The 15,725-nt window shown below is 39.9% G+C and overlaps 1 protein-coding gene across 1 annotated transcript; it reads left to right on the plus strand.

Moving 5' to 3' along the window:
- The first annotated feature begins 1,055 nt into the window (after window positions 1–1,055).
- On the plus strand, window positions 1,056–3,540 carry LOC108772656 (probable DNA double-strand break repair Rad50 ATPase). The gene is made up of 7 exons (XM_018538227.1): window positions 1,056–1,109; window positions 1,180–1,515; window positions 1,833–1,949; window positions 2,131–2,427; window positions 2,469–2,767; window positions 3,050–3,298; window positions 3,363–3,540. Exons 1-7 carry the CDS (start codon window positions 1,062–1,064, stop codon window positions 3,538–3,540), a joined length of 1,524 nt encoding a protein of 507 aa, XP_018393729.1. The 5' UTR covers window positions 1,056–1,061.
- The last annotated feature ends 12,185 nt before the right edge of the window (window positions 3,541–15,725 follow it).

Raw genomic sequence — 15,725 nt, forward strand, 5'->3', positions numbered from 1 at the left:
CAGGCGTAAAGTGCGAAGCACCATCGGCAGCAAGTATGCGTCGTCATTCTGTAGCGTCACCTTCGTTGGCATATATTGTGTCTCTCTGCATCGCTACGTGGTGCCTAAAAATAAACGCGGCATGTTATTGGATATATTTGACTCTTTTCTGCATTCTAAAATTGATAATGGACGAATAAGATATGCAAAAACACATTTTAAATGTATATCTAAAGGATGCAATCTATTGAAAAATATATTTCGTCCTACACGTGTTTGACTTTCTAAACAGTTTTTTGAAAAAGATCAATTTTGCCAAACTTAGCTTAATTTTTTATTAAAAATAAACTCGCTTAAAATCAATTAGAATTAAAATATATATTTACATTTAACAGATATTCAAATTATGTTTATATAACAATTAAGAAATAAAAGTGCACTTCTTTGTATCGGCAAATAAAACGAAACACGGCAGCAAGATGTTACGTGTTGGTCCTTACAGTCTGGAGTGTCTCGACGAATTACATACATACAGTGTCATTGTTAATTCCCCTCGCTTTAACGTCCGGCAAACGAAAGATACTCGGGTTTCAACTCACTATGTTACTGCCGTCATGCAGCTCTCGCGTGATCGAACGAGGCACGTCCCCCATAAATAAACTTTTCATACATCAACGGGAAGAGTGGCCAGCGCAGAATAAAGCACACGAAGATGAAATCATACCTTGCGCGCCGCAGGATGCACCGTGCATCCACACCGACGGTGTCCGGTAGCTCGCAGCAGTTTAATCGACGTCCTGCGAGGAACTTTTCCTCCCAATGCAACGCCTGCGTGAGAGCGGTTAAACCAACGCGGCAGTGGCAGCACATACGAGAGAAAAGATCATCTTCGATCTTCAAGGTCGACCGCATGCGGCTCGAGGCCTTCTCGCGAAGACGTCGATCCAACCGCGGTGAATTCGTTCGACTGTTTTCATCGTCTGGCAGCTGTTATCCAGCCCGTTTCCCCGTAGCATTCGTTGCTCCGCTCTGCGTCCCGGGGCGCGACTACTTACATTTATCGATTTAAACCAAGTCTCGATATGACAGAGCGAATGACAGAGAACGATGCGAACGGATTCGTCGACGAGGTAATGCCTGAGGTAACTTATGGTATCCTCAGAAGTTCGCGATAATGCGCGATTTTTTTTTCTTTTGTAGGACAACGAAGAAAGGTTATATCTGAATACTGTGATCAGTGACGATCGTGAAAGTTCAGCATCGCAGAATGAAGAATATAAAGACGAAAGAACAGAGGAGAAAGAAGACGTTTATAAAACGGATGACTTTTTTATTTGGGACGAGGAACAACCGGGAGAACGTGAGTATGAGGAGGAAGGATATGAAGAAGAACAGAGCCTCGAAGATGAGGAAGCAGAAGAAGGAGATGCACCATCTGAAGATATTGCGACAATCTCGACGGCAGAAGAGCCCGAAGAGGAAGTGCAGCGAGATGTGGTGGGGCCCGATCACGTGCTCGCTGAGATACCAGCCGAGGTTCGCATAAACTTGTCATTCTGCGTCATTCTGCCCGTGGAATTACTGTGCCTCACGACCTTCGTAATATTCTAAGGACTTAAGTCTCCCTTCTCATCACGCGCCCCCGCACAAACGTGTTTCCGCATTGTATACGTGTTCCGTCGCTATTGTGATCGATTGAAATGGTAATAATAAAAGGCTTCCCCAAGCATCTTGATGTGTTTTCATAAAATTACGACGATCGTAATCGCAAAGTGTATCGCGATGTTAAAAAGAGCTTACGATAAGTTAAATACCACTATTTGCACTGAGACTTAATTTCATTGCCAGTGCAGATTTTTGCCAGTCGCGAAGAAATGGTCAAAAAATTAAAAGAACTTTTAGCTGAGCAAGCAGAATTGCGAAGAAAAAACAGACTTCTTGAGACGTGGATTATCACACATATGAAAAAGGTTCGATGTTTGAGAGCAATACTAAATTGTATATACATTTAATTTATAATTTCTATTTTGCATTTTTAACCGCAAGTTTTTTTATTCGATTAATTAAACTGACGTATGTGAAAGTGCAGCACAGAAATAGTCGCTGTCTTCAATAGAAACGATTCTCGCTACGATGCGTTTATGCATGCAGATGCAAGAGAAAGTGACACCCGTGGATACGACAAAGGAATCCGAGCAAATGGAGCAGATCTACAGACAAACGTTGCACACGTACAAGCAGTACTTGGACGACGTAACGGAGCGGAAGATACGGATAGCAGCCGACATGCAAAGCTACGAAGACCGTGTGCAGGAGACGCGCGACGAAAACGCAGGAGTGTTCGACGAACTCTTGGATCGTGAGAGGGAAGTGGCGACGGGTCTCATTTACGCGAAGACCGGACGAATGCTCACGGAGAAGGCTGTCAACGAGATAACTCGTCGGCAGGTGTAACTTAATGACCGTGAATCATCACTTGTCTATTATAGCAATTATGCGACGTACCAATTAAATCTGTCCGACGTGCATATACCTACGTTAGTCGCGCGGAGCTCACGTGTGGACTTCTTCATTGTCAGGTGTCACGACGCGAGATTCTCGCTCGCAATCGTTACGAGTACATCCTCCTGCAGCACCGTCTCGACGAGACAAAACTGCAACTGCGAAATCTGGAAACACTCGGGGAAGGGATGACTTCTATGGATTACGAGGCGTTACGTATAGCTCATGTGAATTATAAGGATAAATTGGACGAACGTGACAGAGAACTCGAAAAATGGCGTAACAAGTACGTTGAAACGAGCAGTATTATTATTTCCGCAGCTATGTGTTAACGTATGTATAATAAGTCATGTAAGAGTGTCAGATGTTCTTTTGATCATCTCGAAATCGATAAATATCGTGTCTGGCGCTTTAACTTCTGCGCTATAGGGCGATATTTCATGGATTGCATTGCTGATTCATGTAGAGCTATCCTGTGAGATATCTACAGTGTCGCGGTGTCTAGTATGAAAAATCTTTGACTTAAGGCGATGAATGAATTTACTACTGATGCATCTATTTGAACAAGGGCTTTATTAACCGCTTGTTGTTGGCAAATCGAAATTAGAATCGCTGAAATGGTTAACGGAGTCGCTCACTATAAGGAGAAGGAGACATGCCTTGCGGAGGATATCGAGTTTGAAGAACGCGAATTGAACGAGTATTGCGAGCAGACAACCAGAGTTCGAGAGGATGTCAATAAACTCCATTTAATTCTGAGAGATTTACGATGGGCTCACGACGAGAAGAGGCTCGAAGGCGGTCTGCTGTTGGCTCCGTAAGATCTGTTAATTTCGTGCGTAGCGATTTCGGTCAATGTCATTCACGGTTCATCGACCCAGACCGGTGCTGCGTGAGACGGAGAGGAAGATGAAGTTGCTGGACGCCGTGAGGAACGACATTGAGATAATCAAGCGCGAGATTCACCGGTACGGCCCTGCGAACGGGAGGAAGAAGAAGACGAGCAGCAAGGCATTGGCAATGTCGACGATGACGCAGGAGAAACCAGATCGTTTCTAATAAACGAAATCCTCTAGCGTCTCTTCCACAAGGATTTATTTACCGACTGTATCTTTTATTAAAAAATACATACGGGACTTGACGGACGTAAATAAACATCGCGCCTTCTTACCTTTAAGCCATTCGTTCGTGTTCCTTCGAAGCAAGATTTACAAGCAACCAAGATGCAGCTGGTATAATTAGCGAATCTCGTGGATTAATCGCCGAATGATTGATTTCGCGCGCGGACATCTTATATGAGAAACAAACCACACTGGCGTAAATCACTAACACGCCCACATACCGAGGCACTCAGCTTTGCACGTGAGCGCGATAAGTCGTTCGCATTATCGCCTTCTGTGTGACAGCTTAATATTATAGCAGCGAATATGTGCGATAGAGAGCATGACTTATCCACGGCCAAACAATCGCAAATTTCTTACGTTGTTATGTGCAAATCGCTGTTCGCACCGCAATCACAATTACGTTATCGCGATTTAAGGCAGACTTCGTTGCGATTCCGCAATGATGATTTTGCATTATTTACGTATCCTTATAATTGTAACATTACGGTATATTCAACGGTATACTAATCAAAAGGATTGGTTTGTTTACAGACGTTAAAGAGACTGTGTGGCAGAAGAATGTAATTAAAAAAAAAAATACTTTCTACGTAAAACACACGCGTGTAACTGTCGGACTCAATTGATTTATATTAACGGCGCGGCGTTACGATCGAACCTTTCGAAATCGAATTAATTCATTCGATCGTGTCAATCCGCCTACGGGTGTTTTTAATGCCGATTTGTTGATCATACGATCGTTGAGTACATTAGTGGACGCGATTTATTTGTATATCTTAAGGGTACAGACATGTTTTGTCGTTGCAGATCAGAGTAAGTGCGTTAGTTAGCAATGTATTAATTATAAATTCGAGCAGAAAAAGAAACAAATCTTCATACAGGTTTTCACCGAGTCTATCTCGCGTCACATGCATGACATTAGTGCGTCCTTAACTCGATTACTGCATTAGAGCGAGCGTTTACATGTAAAGTCCAACGTACTCTCAACTTTCCATGCATATAGAATGAATTCGAGCAAGGTGGAATAAATTGACGACGCGTGCAAATATTAAGTATCCCGACGAGGTCCTCGCTCTTTTATTTCATCGCTAATTATATGCGAAAGTCTTGCTCGAGTTTCTGTAATTTTTTCATTTTGTTTTCAAATTATTTATTATTTTTAGTGAAAGGGATACACTTGGTAATAACATAAATCAATATGTTATTTTTGAAATTATCATAAGCGAGATAAGAAGCTTAATGTTTATAAAATTATACATATAGCAAAAAGTCGCTATCTTATAGGTATACATACGATCGATTCTGAATCTTGGTGTCTAATAATATTTCTATGTAAATTTTATATTAAATACTTTTATTCATATGAACTGCACGCGTTTCAATTTCATCGAAATCGATGAAATTGAAACGCAATCACAAACTGAAGCAGAAATATTAATATTACAAATTAAATTAAGCGTCTAATAATGATGCTAGTAAACATCTTAAAATATTGCAGAACTGATTGCAAAATGTATCCTCGCTGAGATGATACTTTTCGCAACAAGTTCTACAGTGTTTTTAAGATGTTTCTCGTAAAATCATTATTAAACTAACGATTAATTTCATTTGTGATATTAATATTGAGTTGGAGATTGCGTTTCAAATCGAATGATAATCGGTACACAGTTTATACTCGTATAATTAATTAAAACAAGCATTTTAAATATTAAGCATCAAGGTCCAGTTTCGACAGTAATCTTTACTCATTTCATTTATTCATTAAGGCCTCGGTAGTCTAACTGGTAAGGACTCTCGTATGGAATGTAAGAAATCCGGGTTCGACTCCCGGCCGAGGTAATATTTTTTGCAATAAGAATTAATTATTTACAGATTTTAATTTATCACTCAACATTGTTATTAAGACCGATTTAAGATGCGTAAAGAGCACCAAAAATTGTTAAATTGCTAGAACAATTTAACTCGTGGTATTATTGCGGTAGTTTCGTTTCAAGACCGAAAAATTGTTCGGCGTGCAGTTTAAAAGTAATATATAAATTCACACGGAATTATAATAGTACCTCTAAGATCCAGCTCGACCGTTAAAGGCAATTTCTTATTGATTGTGTTTTTTACAAGTACGGTCCTATAAGATTTAATATTTAAATATCATTTATTCATATAACAGTCTGTTGAAACTTATTACGTAGTTATTTCTTCCAACGAATTTTTCCCATATTAATGTTCTGAAATGGCGAAGAAAAATCCGCGAGACTTACATCACAATACAAATTCTACATATATAAAAAATACGATTTTATTAAAATATCTAAAAATAAAGTAGATCTAAAAATATCTGTTAGACCATCAGAATAATTATGTAAAAAACTCAAGCATAATGAGCACAATGCTGCAAAAAAAATTTAAGATTCCAATAATAAATTTGAGCGCCCTATATAATTATTTTGATAATCCAACAAAAAGATTTGTATTCAGATAAATTTTTATATTTTTAGATATTTTAACAAAATTGTTTTTTCCATATATAATATCTTGCATTCATACGTAAAGGTTTTGTTTGATGTACGTTATCTCTTCTGCGTGTAAATGTTATTCCGAATTATGAATTTGAAATAATACGCAACGAATATTTTTTAATTTACGTATTTCCCGAGGCAAATTACAAGGATCTATCCTTTACAATTAACTGTTGACAAAAGATTTCATTATCTTGAACTTGAATGTACGGTTCTTTTTTACGTTCTCATTCACTTCTACCTTTCTATTATCATTCGTTTCCGGCTATTTCTGCGTAGTCATTTTTCAAGATTTTTTAAATTGTCCTCTTAAGAATGTGCAAAACACAAAGTAAATACGGAACTTCCACTTGTAACAAATTTACCACAGCTAATGACTTTTATTGTCAGACTGAATAGTTTAGTTTAGTATATAGTCTGACAATGAGTCTTTTTAGAAATCTTCCTTTTTAAATGTCGACAAAGAATTATTCTTCCTCTTTACAGACCCGACATGTCTGAGGATTCTTAATGATCGTTACATTAAGGCAATCTATTCATATCTCTCAAATTCCATGACCTCTCGTACTGATTCCGAGGTGCAGGTCTCTAATCGCATAAACGACTTGAGGTTGTTTCGTAATTCTTATTACAGGCTCAGATGAGTTAGTGGAATGGCGTTAAATTAACAAACGCGTTTCATTGTCAGCGTGTGGGTAGTTCCATTCATTCATCCACCCACCGAAGCACGGAGTAATTTAAGAGATTGTAAAGGTTATCCATACATTCGCGTACGGGCGTGCGCGATCCCAGAATCACGAGTAATCAATCGAAAAAGGATATTCATTAATTTCACGTAGGCGTAGAATTGACTTCAACGACAAGATAAAATCGAGCGAGGGTGTATCTCCCGCTGTCTGCATCGGAAGGGCGAGGCAATGATCGGGTGAGGCTCCCTCGCATGATTTGGGGCCAATTAGGGCCGGCGTTGAAGCCATTAATTCTTTTTAGTAATTTGTCCATACCCGGAATTGATTTAAGGCCGACACGTGGATCGAAGGTAAGACGAATGGCTCTGTGTAGGCCACAAGAAGAGGTGACGTGTCAATTAAGCTACCCTACAATTCACCAGAAAATTATGTACAGAGGCCACGATATACATGTGGTATGATAAATCACGGCCGGTTTCTCAAATGATTTTCGATTTGATGATTATTTATGCATGTCGATAATCTATCGTGATGTCGCTCGGCCATCGAGTGAATATGCGATCACTTGATAGTCGTTTAATCGCGTTTGCTTAAACTCGATGTCAGACATTTTGCAAAATTTCTAAGTTGTTTTGACGTTATACACATTTTATACGTATATTTATGTCATATCTGCAAGGCTAATAAGAGGACGGGGCTATTTCTATATAAATTTGCATGTTTGTATATTTCTATAGAAATCTCATCCGATATCTGTCGCTTCTTTCTTGGCTCTGTATTCTTTACCGTCCCCTTGTCAGGTAGAAAATTTATATTGTGATCGTGCGAGTTTTTACCTGCGAGCCTGGAAACATGTATGTATCTCCGGAAAATTCTGCTCTTTATCGAAAAGAATTCCTGCGTCCTTTTTATATTTTTTTTGTTCCCTTTTTATGTGCTATCTTTTTCTGTTTTCTTTTTCTAGTTCAAACTCTCTATGATCCAAATATTCTTTTCTTTCCCGTACTTCTTTCCTTTTCCCTGTTTGTTTTCTTATTAATTGTTATATTAATATATTTTGTACAGAACTTTCTTTCTGTATTTTTGCGCTAACGTCGACGCATGAAATTCAATAATTTTCTTGCAAAGCAGATTCAATGAATTGCTTTCAAGATTTCTGCTTCTTTTGAATTTAATTCGCATCCGCAGCAATATCTTGTGGACACTATTATAGAAAGTCTTTTCATTCTTTTCTGTATTTTATTCATTTTATCAAAACACCAATGTCAGAGTTCAACATCTTCGGTAATAAACAACGACACCTCGCGATTGGTATCGCGTAAATCGAGTGGCTGGTCTAAGGCGAAACCATGCAAAACAAAGAGAAATCTCCTTGCGAATTATGCAGATCGGTTGCATTTGCATTTGCTTAGCATACACCCCGGTTGTTACACGGCCCTACTTGGACTTTCTCATGTGGTTACCATAAAAAAAATTAGAGGTATCTAAACCCATGAATCCCGCAGTTGATCTCTCACACGGCCTCGCCTTTTCCCAAAATCGATCTATCGGTCTCACGGCGTTTTGCTCTTTCCAAATTGGATCAATTGAACTTTTCTGCATTAATGCCGATTTCTCAATAATGCAATGCATTCGCGTGAATACGAGACTCAAACGATTGACGTTTAATGATTGATTCAGAGCCTTCAATTTAGTTCGTGGTTGCAAATAAAATCTACAATGAAACCATAACGATCCAAGTTTTATACAGATTTAACTTTTTAATTAACTTGCGCGTTTTTTGTTTAAATTATATAACGAAAATTAAAAAGTAAATTATAATCTAAACACCGCTTTTTGAGAAATGCAGTTTGCTGCGTAGAGACACAGGAATCGATAGGTGGTTTCTGCTGGTTGATACGAAACATCCTGTCCACCTCTCCTATCGCTCACGAATTTTGTAAAAGGTCGAGCGTAACGCGGCAATTACGCGAACGCGGAACCCTTCCGTAAAAGGGAAAACGCACGTTAAGGAATCGTGTTCATTCTCAAGGTCGACCGGTATCCTACCGGCTCCTGCCGCGGCCTGCATAACGCGTTTCTATTACGCGGTCAATTGCAGCGATTGTTGCGTGTCTCTCGCAATCAGTGGCTCTCGGTCTACACGTGCTCCATATCGCGCGCATTTGTCCTCCGTCTCCTTTCCTATCCTATCTGTACTTTTAAAGAGATCTCAGCCCGTTTATTTCAATGACGTTAAAATTATTTGACGAGTACATATTAAATATTCTAATCGCGACAAATTGTTCGTTTAGTTTTGCTGTTTCGCCTTCGACATCTACTAACGTCGATGGTAGAAATTTCTATATCGGATCCACTTTTGTTTTAATCACGACAAAACTCAATTTCGCCGTCTCGTTCGACAGGCGGAACTAATTTCTCGAAAAACTCCGTTGATACCCTGTCTCACGAATAAGGTCGGACGATCTGCTCTTCCTTAAACCAGTTATCACGGCACAACGGTTTTTTTCGGGGTTGATTGCGTTCACGAAAATGGCGTAATCATCGTGATTAACGAGGAAACCATGTTGTCGTCCTCGTCGTTCTCTTTCGTCGCTGAGCCTCTAATTGGAACACGTCGGCGTTCGAGAGACGTGAGCACGTAGCGGAGAACGCGCGGCGAGGTAACACATTTGGGTCGATACACGAAACCTCCGCATGAATGCTCGCATGCTTATATGCAAATAAATACGTCATGCTGTATGTATACAATGTATCGACACTCCGACGCACATAAAAGCAGCTTACTGCGAAACAATGCGACGTTTCAGCGATGCGTTTTCACTCGAACGCGCTCATACTGTTGCGGTGTTATCAAACATTGGGGAATGCTTTAATTATGCCTTTAATTGAATCGACCTCACCTCTCCGGGTCAACAGCATCGAAGGACTCGACGTCCTTGGCCACAACCGGCAGATGGTCGGCAAGACGTTGGTCGGTGCAATCCGGCTCACGGTGCACACCAATGCTGGTATGTGCATTCGTGCCCGTACGATCTAACTTACGAGGCAACATCTCGTTTCTTTCGAACTGGCCGCGAACAAGAGCAAGAAGATACCGAGCACCTTGAGTGCCTCGACGACCGAGAATTTCCTCGGGGATATCGTCGCGATTTCTCGCGCCGCGCGCCGCGCCGCCGCAACGTTCGCAACAGGACACACCTCGTCGCTCTTCTTTTTCCTTTTCCTCGGAGTTTTCATTTTCGATATATTACATCCCGTCTGCGAAAACGATCGAGTTACATTAACTGGTACTTTATGCGCCCCGCGAAAATTATTCTCGATCCACGACTGTAAATAATGCTATTGTGATCGCGGCTTTTGTGGACCGTTGCGCAAGATGCTGCGTATACATACTACACGCGGATGCTTATCCCGCACGGCAATGCATTTCATCGTTACGCATAAATGTGAAATTATGTAAGTACTGTGTAAGCGTGTAATAAGTGTAAACCAATACAACATTTTAGACTTTACGAGACGATACCTGCGTGGGTGTCGCGTGTTGTAAGAATGTCGGAATAATTTTTATGAAGAGGAACGCGCGTGTTCGACATTGTGTGGCAATAGATAAGCATCCATAAATTTCTACTAAAACGATAATCCATTATCGTTAATGAAATTTTACTCTTATAAGTATGTCGTTTCAATAAAAATTTTTCCCACAATCACGTAAGAAATTACGATAAATCGTAAACACAAGATACTCATAAGCATTTCATAATTATCTCGTTACTTTTTGAATTAAAATCTGCAAAGATTCTTCTTTTAATCGAGAGCGAATTAAAATAATTTTTTATACTCTGTAAGTTCTTTGGAATAAAAATTAAGTCAGTTTTGAAAAAGATTGGCTCAGTTTTCAATTTTTAAGAATGATATTTCACACTTTAGAGTGAGAGTCAATCAATGTTTCATGCAGTAAGAATCCTGAAGATGTAATTTTAAGATAATTACTCTGAGAAGTCTGCTTTAATGTTATAATCGCGATGTTATCTAGTAAAATGACGTATTCATATGGTCGTATGATGCTAATTTTGAAGTGGATTAATTAATGATTATTAAATAATTCTAAAGATATATCTTGTAGCTATTAAATAATGTATCTTGACGTCTGGTAAACATTATGAATCATTTATGACATCGCTTTTATCATTTTCTGATTCGGACTTTGTTATGACTGATATACGCTAGTTTGGTGTAATTCCACGAAAAAAAGATAATCATCTTTCTGTACGACAGATTAAAATGCATATCTTTTTTTTGTAACTTCCATGCATGTAAACGTAAAAATAATTCTTTCTCATATGTTTATAATTTCATAGCAAATCTTGATTTATTTAAATTAATTCTCGTCCTCGCGTATAATTTTTTTACATCGAAAGGAGTGTTTTCAATTAAATTTTGACTCAAGAATTCGATGCACTATGCAGATCTGTTAATTAATTTCCTAATCGCTGATTTGTAGACCCAAGAAAGGAATCTAAGAGCGATGCTCGATTAAGCTTCGATTCGAATCGGTGCGAATTTAGCGCGCCGCGTATCGCAAAGTACCGACGGGATAACGTGGCCGAGAAGCGAACGGAGAAGAGGGATAATAGACATAGATTATAGCAGTCTTAAGGGCTTCTACGGCGCGGAGAAACGAAGAGCGGGCAGTGCGGTCGTTTGCCTTGGATTGCCTTCGAACCGGCGGAGCACCGACGGAGAGCACCCGATCTCGATTCCGATCCCGGCTGGTTTCCGCCACGCATTCCATCCAGTCGAATCGGCCGCGCTCGGTCTTATACGCAAAACTTCGGCCGTCGTCGGCTTCTGTCGGCTACCCCGCGCGGCACCACGGTCGGCTAACATCGGCAACAGTCGTGCAACGGCGCTCGCGCGGAATGGATCGCGGGTCGTGTCTTTTATTACGAACGTGCCGATAGAATGACGGAGTCTCCGTCAACGTTGTCGCGAGACGTTACAGATATTCGTACGTGGACTAATAACGTACCGATCGACGGCATTACGTGGTGAATCGTTCTTCCGGAACTCGGAAGGAAATAAAAGGAAAGAGAAGGGAATATCGAAAAAGAAACCATCTTTTCTCGCGCGTGCTTGTACGGCGCGGTGTGACGTAGTGTTAATGTACAGTGGGTGTGCTGATTCCAACGTTCCTCCTGCACTTCGATTCGTTCTGTCGTCATCCTCCTCGGATCTTAAGGACTTCGCGATCGGCCTGAGGTGCCCTGATCTCTTTCTACGGTAACAGCGGCATAGCAACGACGATCGGGCGAAGCGGAGCTGCAGCCGTCTTCGTGCATCAACAGGTGGGGATCAGCTTCAATATCAGCTTCTATGTTTCTCCGCTTCTTTCGCCGACACCTGCGCGTCTCGTGCCAGGTGGCGGCGAAGACCCAGCCGTCTTTAGGCCGTCTCGTAAGGGTTTCTAGGGGGGACCCTTAAGGAGCCCGCTGCTCATAAGTGCATTCACACCTGCCCGTATAATTCTTACGGGCTCTCTTCCGTTTTTCTTGAAAGCGCGATAAGCTGATACCACGTGCTTAACGGAGACACGGTCATTGCATAACGGATACTTACGCGCGATTTGGCCTCGTCTGTTCCGTGTTTCACGCTTCAATTCCTTAAGTCCAATTCTCCGTTCGCGATTCCAGGGCGCAATGAGAGTCGTGTATAAATCTCTGCCTGTGTTGGCTGTGTCGCACACACGTTCGATTTAATTTCAGCGTGAAGAAATACACGAGTTGCTCGCGCGAATGTTACCGCGATTGCTCGTAGGTTTAAAATATTATGCGAGCATCGGTGAGTTTAATGCGATTAAAATCCGGCGCTCTCGACGTCTGTCCTGAAACTTGCTGAACGCGCGTAACGGTCTCGGTTTTCGGTTCACGTTCCTTCTCTTTTCGCGAGAAGGAAAGGTGGCGTGTATTTTAAGAAATCGTCTACCTGAGTAAATTTTCTGGGATCGCTCCCTACCGGATCTCTGCCTTATTTTTCCTTATTCTTCACAAAAGATATGCTTGTTTTCAAAAATCGTCTGCATACTCATGTGTTCGAATCCCAAAGAGCAAAACTATATATAACATTTCCATGTGGAAGACGTATACATACGGTACCATGTTGATCGCCATTAATGACGAACTTCTTGAAAAAGAATCTGGATCCATTAGAATCTTTGACTGAAAATCGACAAATAAGAGAATTTTCTGGTTAAATCTATTGTACTTGGTAAATCCCGGTTGGAAGATAACCGGAAATATTTTTCATTCTATTTTCAACCAGAAATTTTTCTCAGTGAAAGAGTCTCCTCGACGTCGGTGCGTTGAACCGATTTTCCGCTTGGACCATTGTTCCGTTCATGGTCTTGGCACCATAATTTTCTTCCAAAGGTAGCGATCGTTTGTTCGCTTCAGCCGAAGAAGGCTGCCGCATTTGCACGTATAATCAACGAGTCACCACTTCGAGCAGGTTGTTGACTCGGTGAGTCTCCTCTCGAGTCACGTCGATTTTTTAATATTGAACTAGCCGGTGTTGTTTGCGCGCGCGCCGCGGCGCAGCGATGGCCTTGACATCAGGTCGATACCAAGGCTGGTACCTTGACCTTTTCCATGGCGCGTTCGTAGGTTGCTTCTTCGGCACGGCGAACGGCGTGGATAAGCGTGATATCGACGCACCACGCCGCGCAGCCGCGTGAATCGGAGCGAGAGAGGATTTATTAAGTTATTCTCGAATATACAGGCGTGCGTTGTAATAGGATTGCGAGTGTTAAAACAACGTGCGAATATAATTGTGTGAAAGTAGTTGCGCGGGTTGATCTTAACGAATGTGCGATCAGATAGGAAAGGTATTAGCTATTATGTGCTAATTCTTAAAATTAAAATATGTGTTTAATTTGTAAAATAAAGTTTAAGCTATAATTACTTGGATATTTTCATCGTGTGAATCAGAGAAAGAGAAAAATTAAGTGCGATATTTGTATTATTGATCAGGATTGAAAATGTTAAAAATATCAAAAATACTTGAATGTAATTCTCTAAGTAATAATTATAATTTTTTACTAGTACACGTATTATACTGCAGTAATAATTATAATAATCACACAGAATCAGAACAAGTTTTCATTGTCTTATGTGATTCCAAAATTATTCTGAAAGATAATAATTTCGTTATCCAGGTTTGTGAATCTACTCTGTCGCGAATTGGAGCGAAGAAAAATTAATTTAATTAATCTTTGAATAATAGTACTCTCTGGCATCGGGATCATGTTATAAATAATTCAAATTATGTGGTTCATGAAGTAAATGTACAATTAACTAAAGTGAGATATGTGTACATTGACTGTTGAATATTATTAAGCAATGTAAATTAAATTAAAAAATATTAAATATTTATATTCTATATGTAGAATTAGGAAATGCTGTTCAGAAAAAAAAATGATAAAACAAAATAAGTTTTTTCTGCATGCTTCGATTATGCATACAGCGAAATATGAGCTTGGAAGACAATTTTACACAAAGATGGAAATGTCACATTCGATTATTAGCTAGTTATTCGCGTTTACGCGACGGTTGGTAATTACAGAAGTGATTACGCAATTTCCAACGAAAGTGTTTGCACATTTAGCTAGCAGGCAATGTAATTCGATTTCGATAAGCATATACTTACCGATGCGTAGCATGAAAAATCGTTACAAAGCCAATACCGGAAAGTAAAAAGGGTCACCGTTATTGCTAATGTGTTCTCCACAGGTATTCTTGTACAGAAGATTCCTCTCATGAATGGAGACGTATTACTATGAAGAACCGAGTAACTGCTTTTAAGAATCGAGCTATTCTGCCGTATAGATAGCTTGACGTGTCAGACATTGATGTAGGTAGCTACCTGTAATAATTATGGCTGGTCCGACGCATACCAAACACACCCGAAGAGACCTCCAAACGTAACGCTTATTAAAATACCATCGTTAAACGCTTCGATCGCGGTCGTGATCCTTCGTGAAGGGGCTACAGTGAAAGTTGCTGCGTACGAGCTATCGTGCCCTTTGACCATGGACACATTACTATTACGTAATGGTATATTGGAACTATTAACCTTAGATGAAGTAACGTGATTTTACGTATAATGCCGGAAAATTACGCTATAAAATAATTAACAGTAATATCGATCAAGTTTATATCAATTTCATACTAAAAAGGAGCAATTAATTGATAAAACTGTCTTATATTACGCTATTTAAATTAAACTTTAATTACTTTATTTCCCATGAGATAATTTTCAAGGAGTAGGAAAAAAAATATCGTTTTTGTTAGTTATGTTTGAGCTGTAAGCTGATTAACTTTATTATAAGATTTGACTTTTAAAGTAGAAAAGATTAGAAGATTTAGGAAACCAAAGATAAAGTTGATGAGCTTTGAAAACCTTATACCTGTTTAGCCAGCTTAACTAAACCTAGTTTATTTTTTTAAGGGATAAAGGTTTTCCGTGACATTTCTTGCGAAAAATCTGTTTCCACAGGATCTGTTCACGATAACTGATCTCTGTTTTTATAGTCACTGACGTCAAAGAATTATATTTAGTAACCGACGGGGTTCCTAACAGAAAAAATAATTTCATACAAAATTCCAACGTCGTGTGAAATGGAGAAGGCTAAAGAAGAGAGAGAGAGGAAATGTACGAAATGGACGTAGGTGAAACGCTTGAAATTGCCTTGAAATCGCACGCGCATTACACAAGAGCGTTCCGAGGGAGGCTCCTTAAATTATGTAAACCTGTTGTGCTCATTCGTGTTTAACGAATGTAAACTCCTAGCTTCTCTAGTTGCATTTCTTCGATTATTAGATAGAAGATCCACTCGGACTGGAACACGTTCCAATTTCCTC

The sequence above is a fragment of the Cyphomyrmex costatus genome, unplaced genomic scaffold, assembly GCF_001594065.2.
Source record: "Cyphomyrmex costatus isolate MS0001 unplaced genomic scaffold, Ccosl1.0 scaffold193, whole genome shotgun sequence".
Lineage (NCBI taxonomy): Eukaryota > Metazoa > Arthropoda > Insecta > Hymenoptera > Formicidae > Cyphomyrmex > Cyphomyrmex costatus.

Coding starts and splice junctions, on each gene's coding strand:
- LOC108772656 (XM_018538227.1), top strand. CDS start 1,062: ATGACAGAGCGAATGACAGAGAACGATGCGAACGGATTCGTCGACGAG. Junction 1,516..1,832: donor TCGCTGAGATACCAGCCGAG/GTTCGCATAAAC, acceptor TTGCCAGTGCAG/ATTTTTGCCAGTCGCGAAGA. Junction 2,768..3,049: donor CTCGAAAAATGGCGTAACAA/GTACGTTGAAAC, acceptor TATTTGAACAAG/GGCTTTATTAACCGCTTGTT.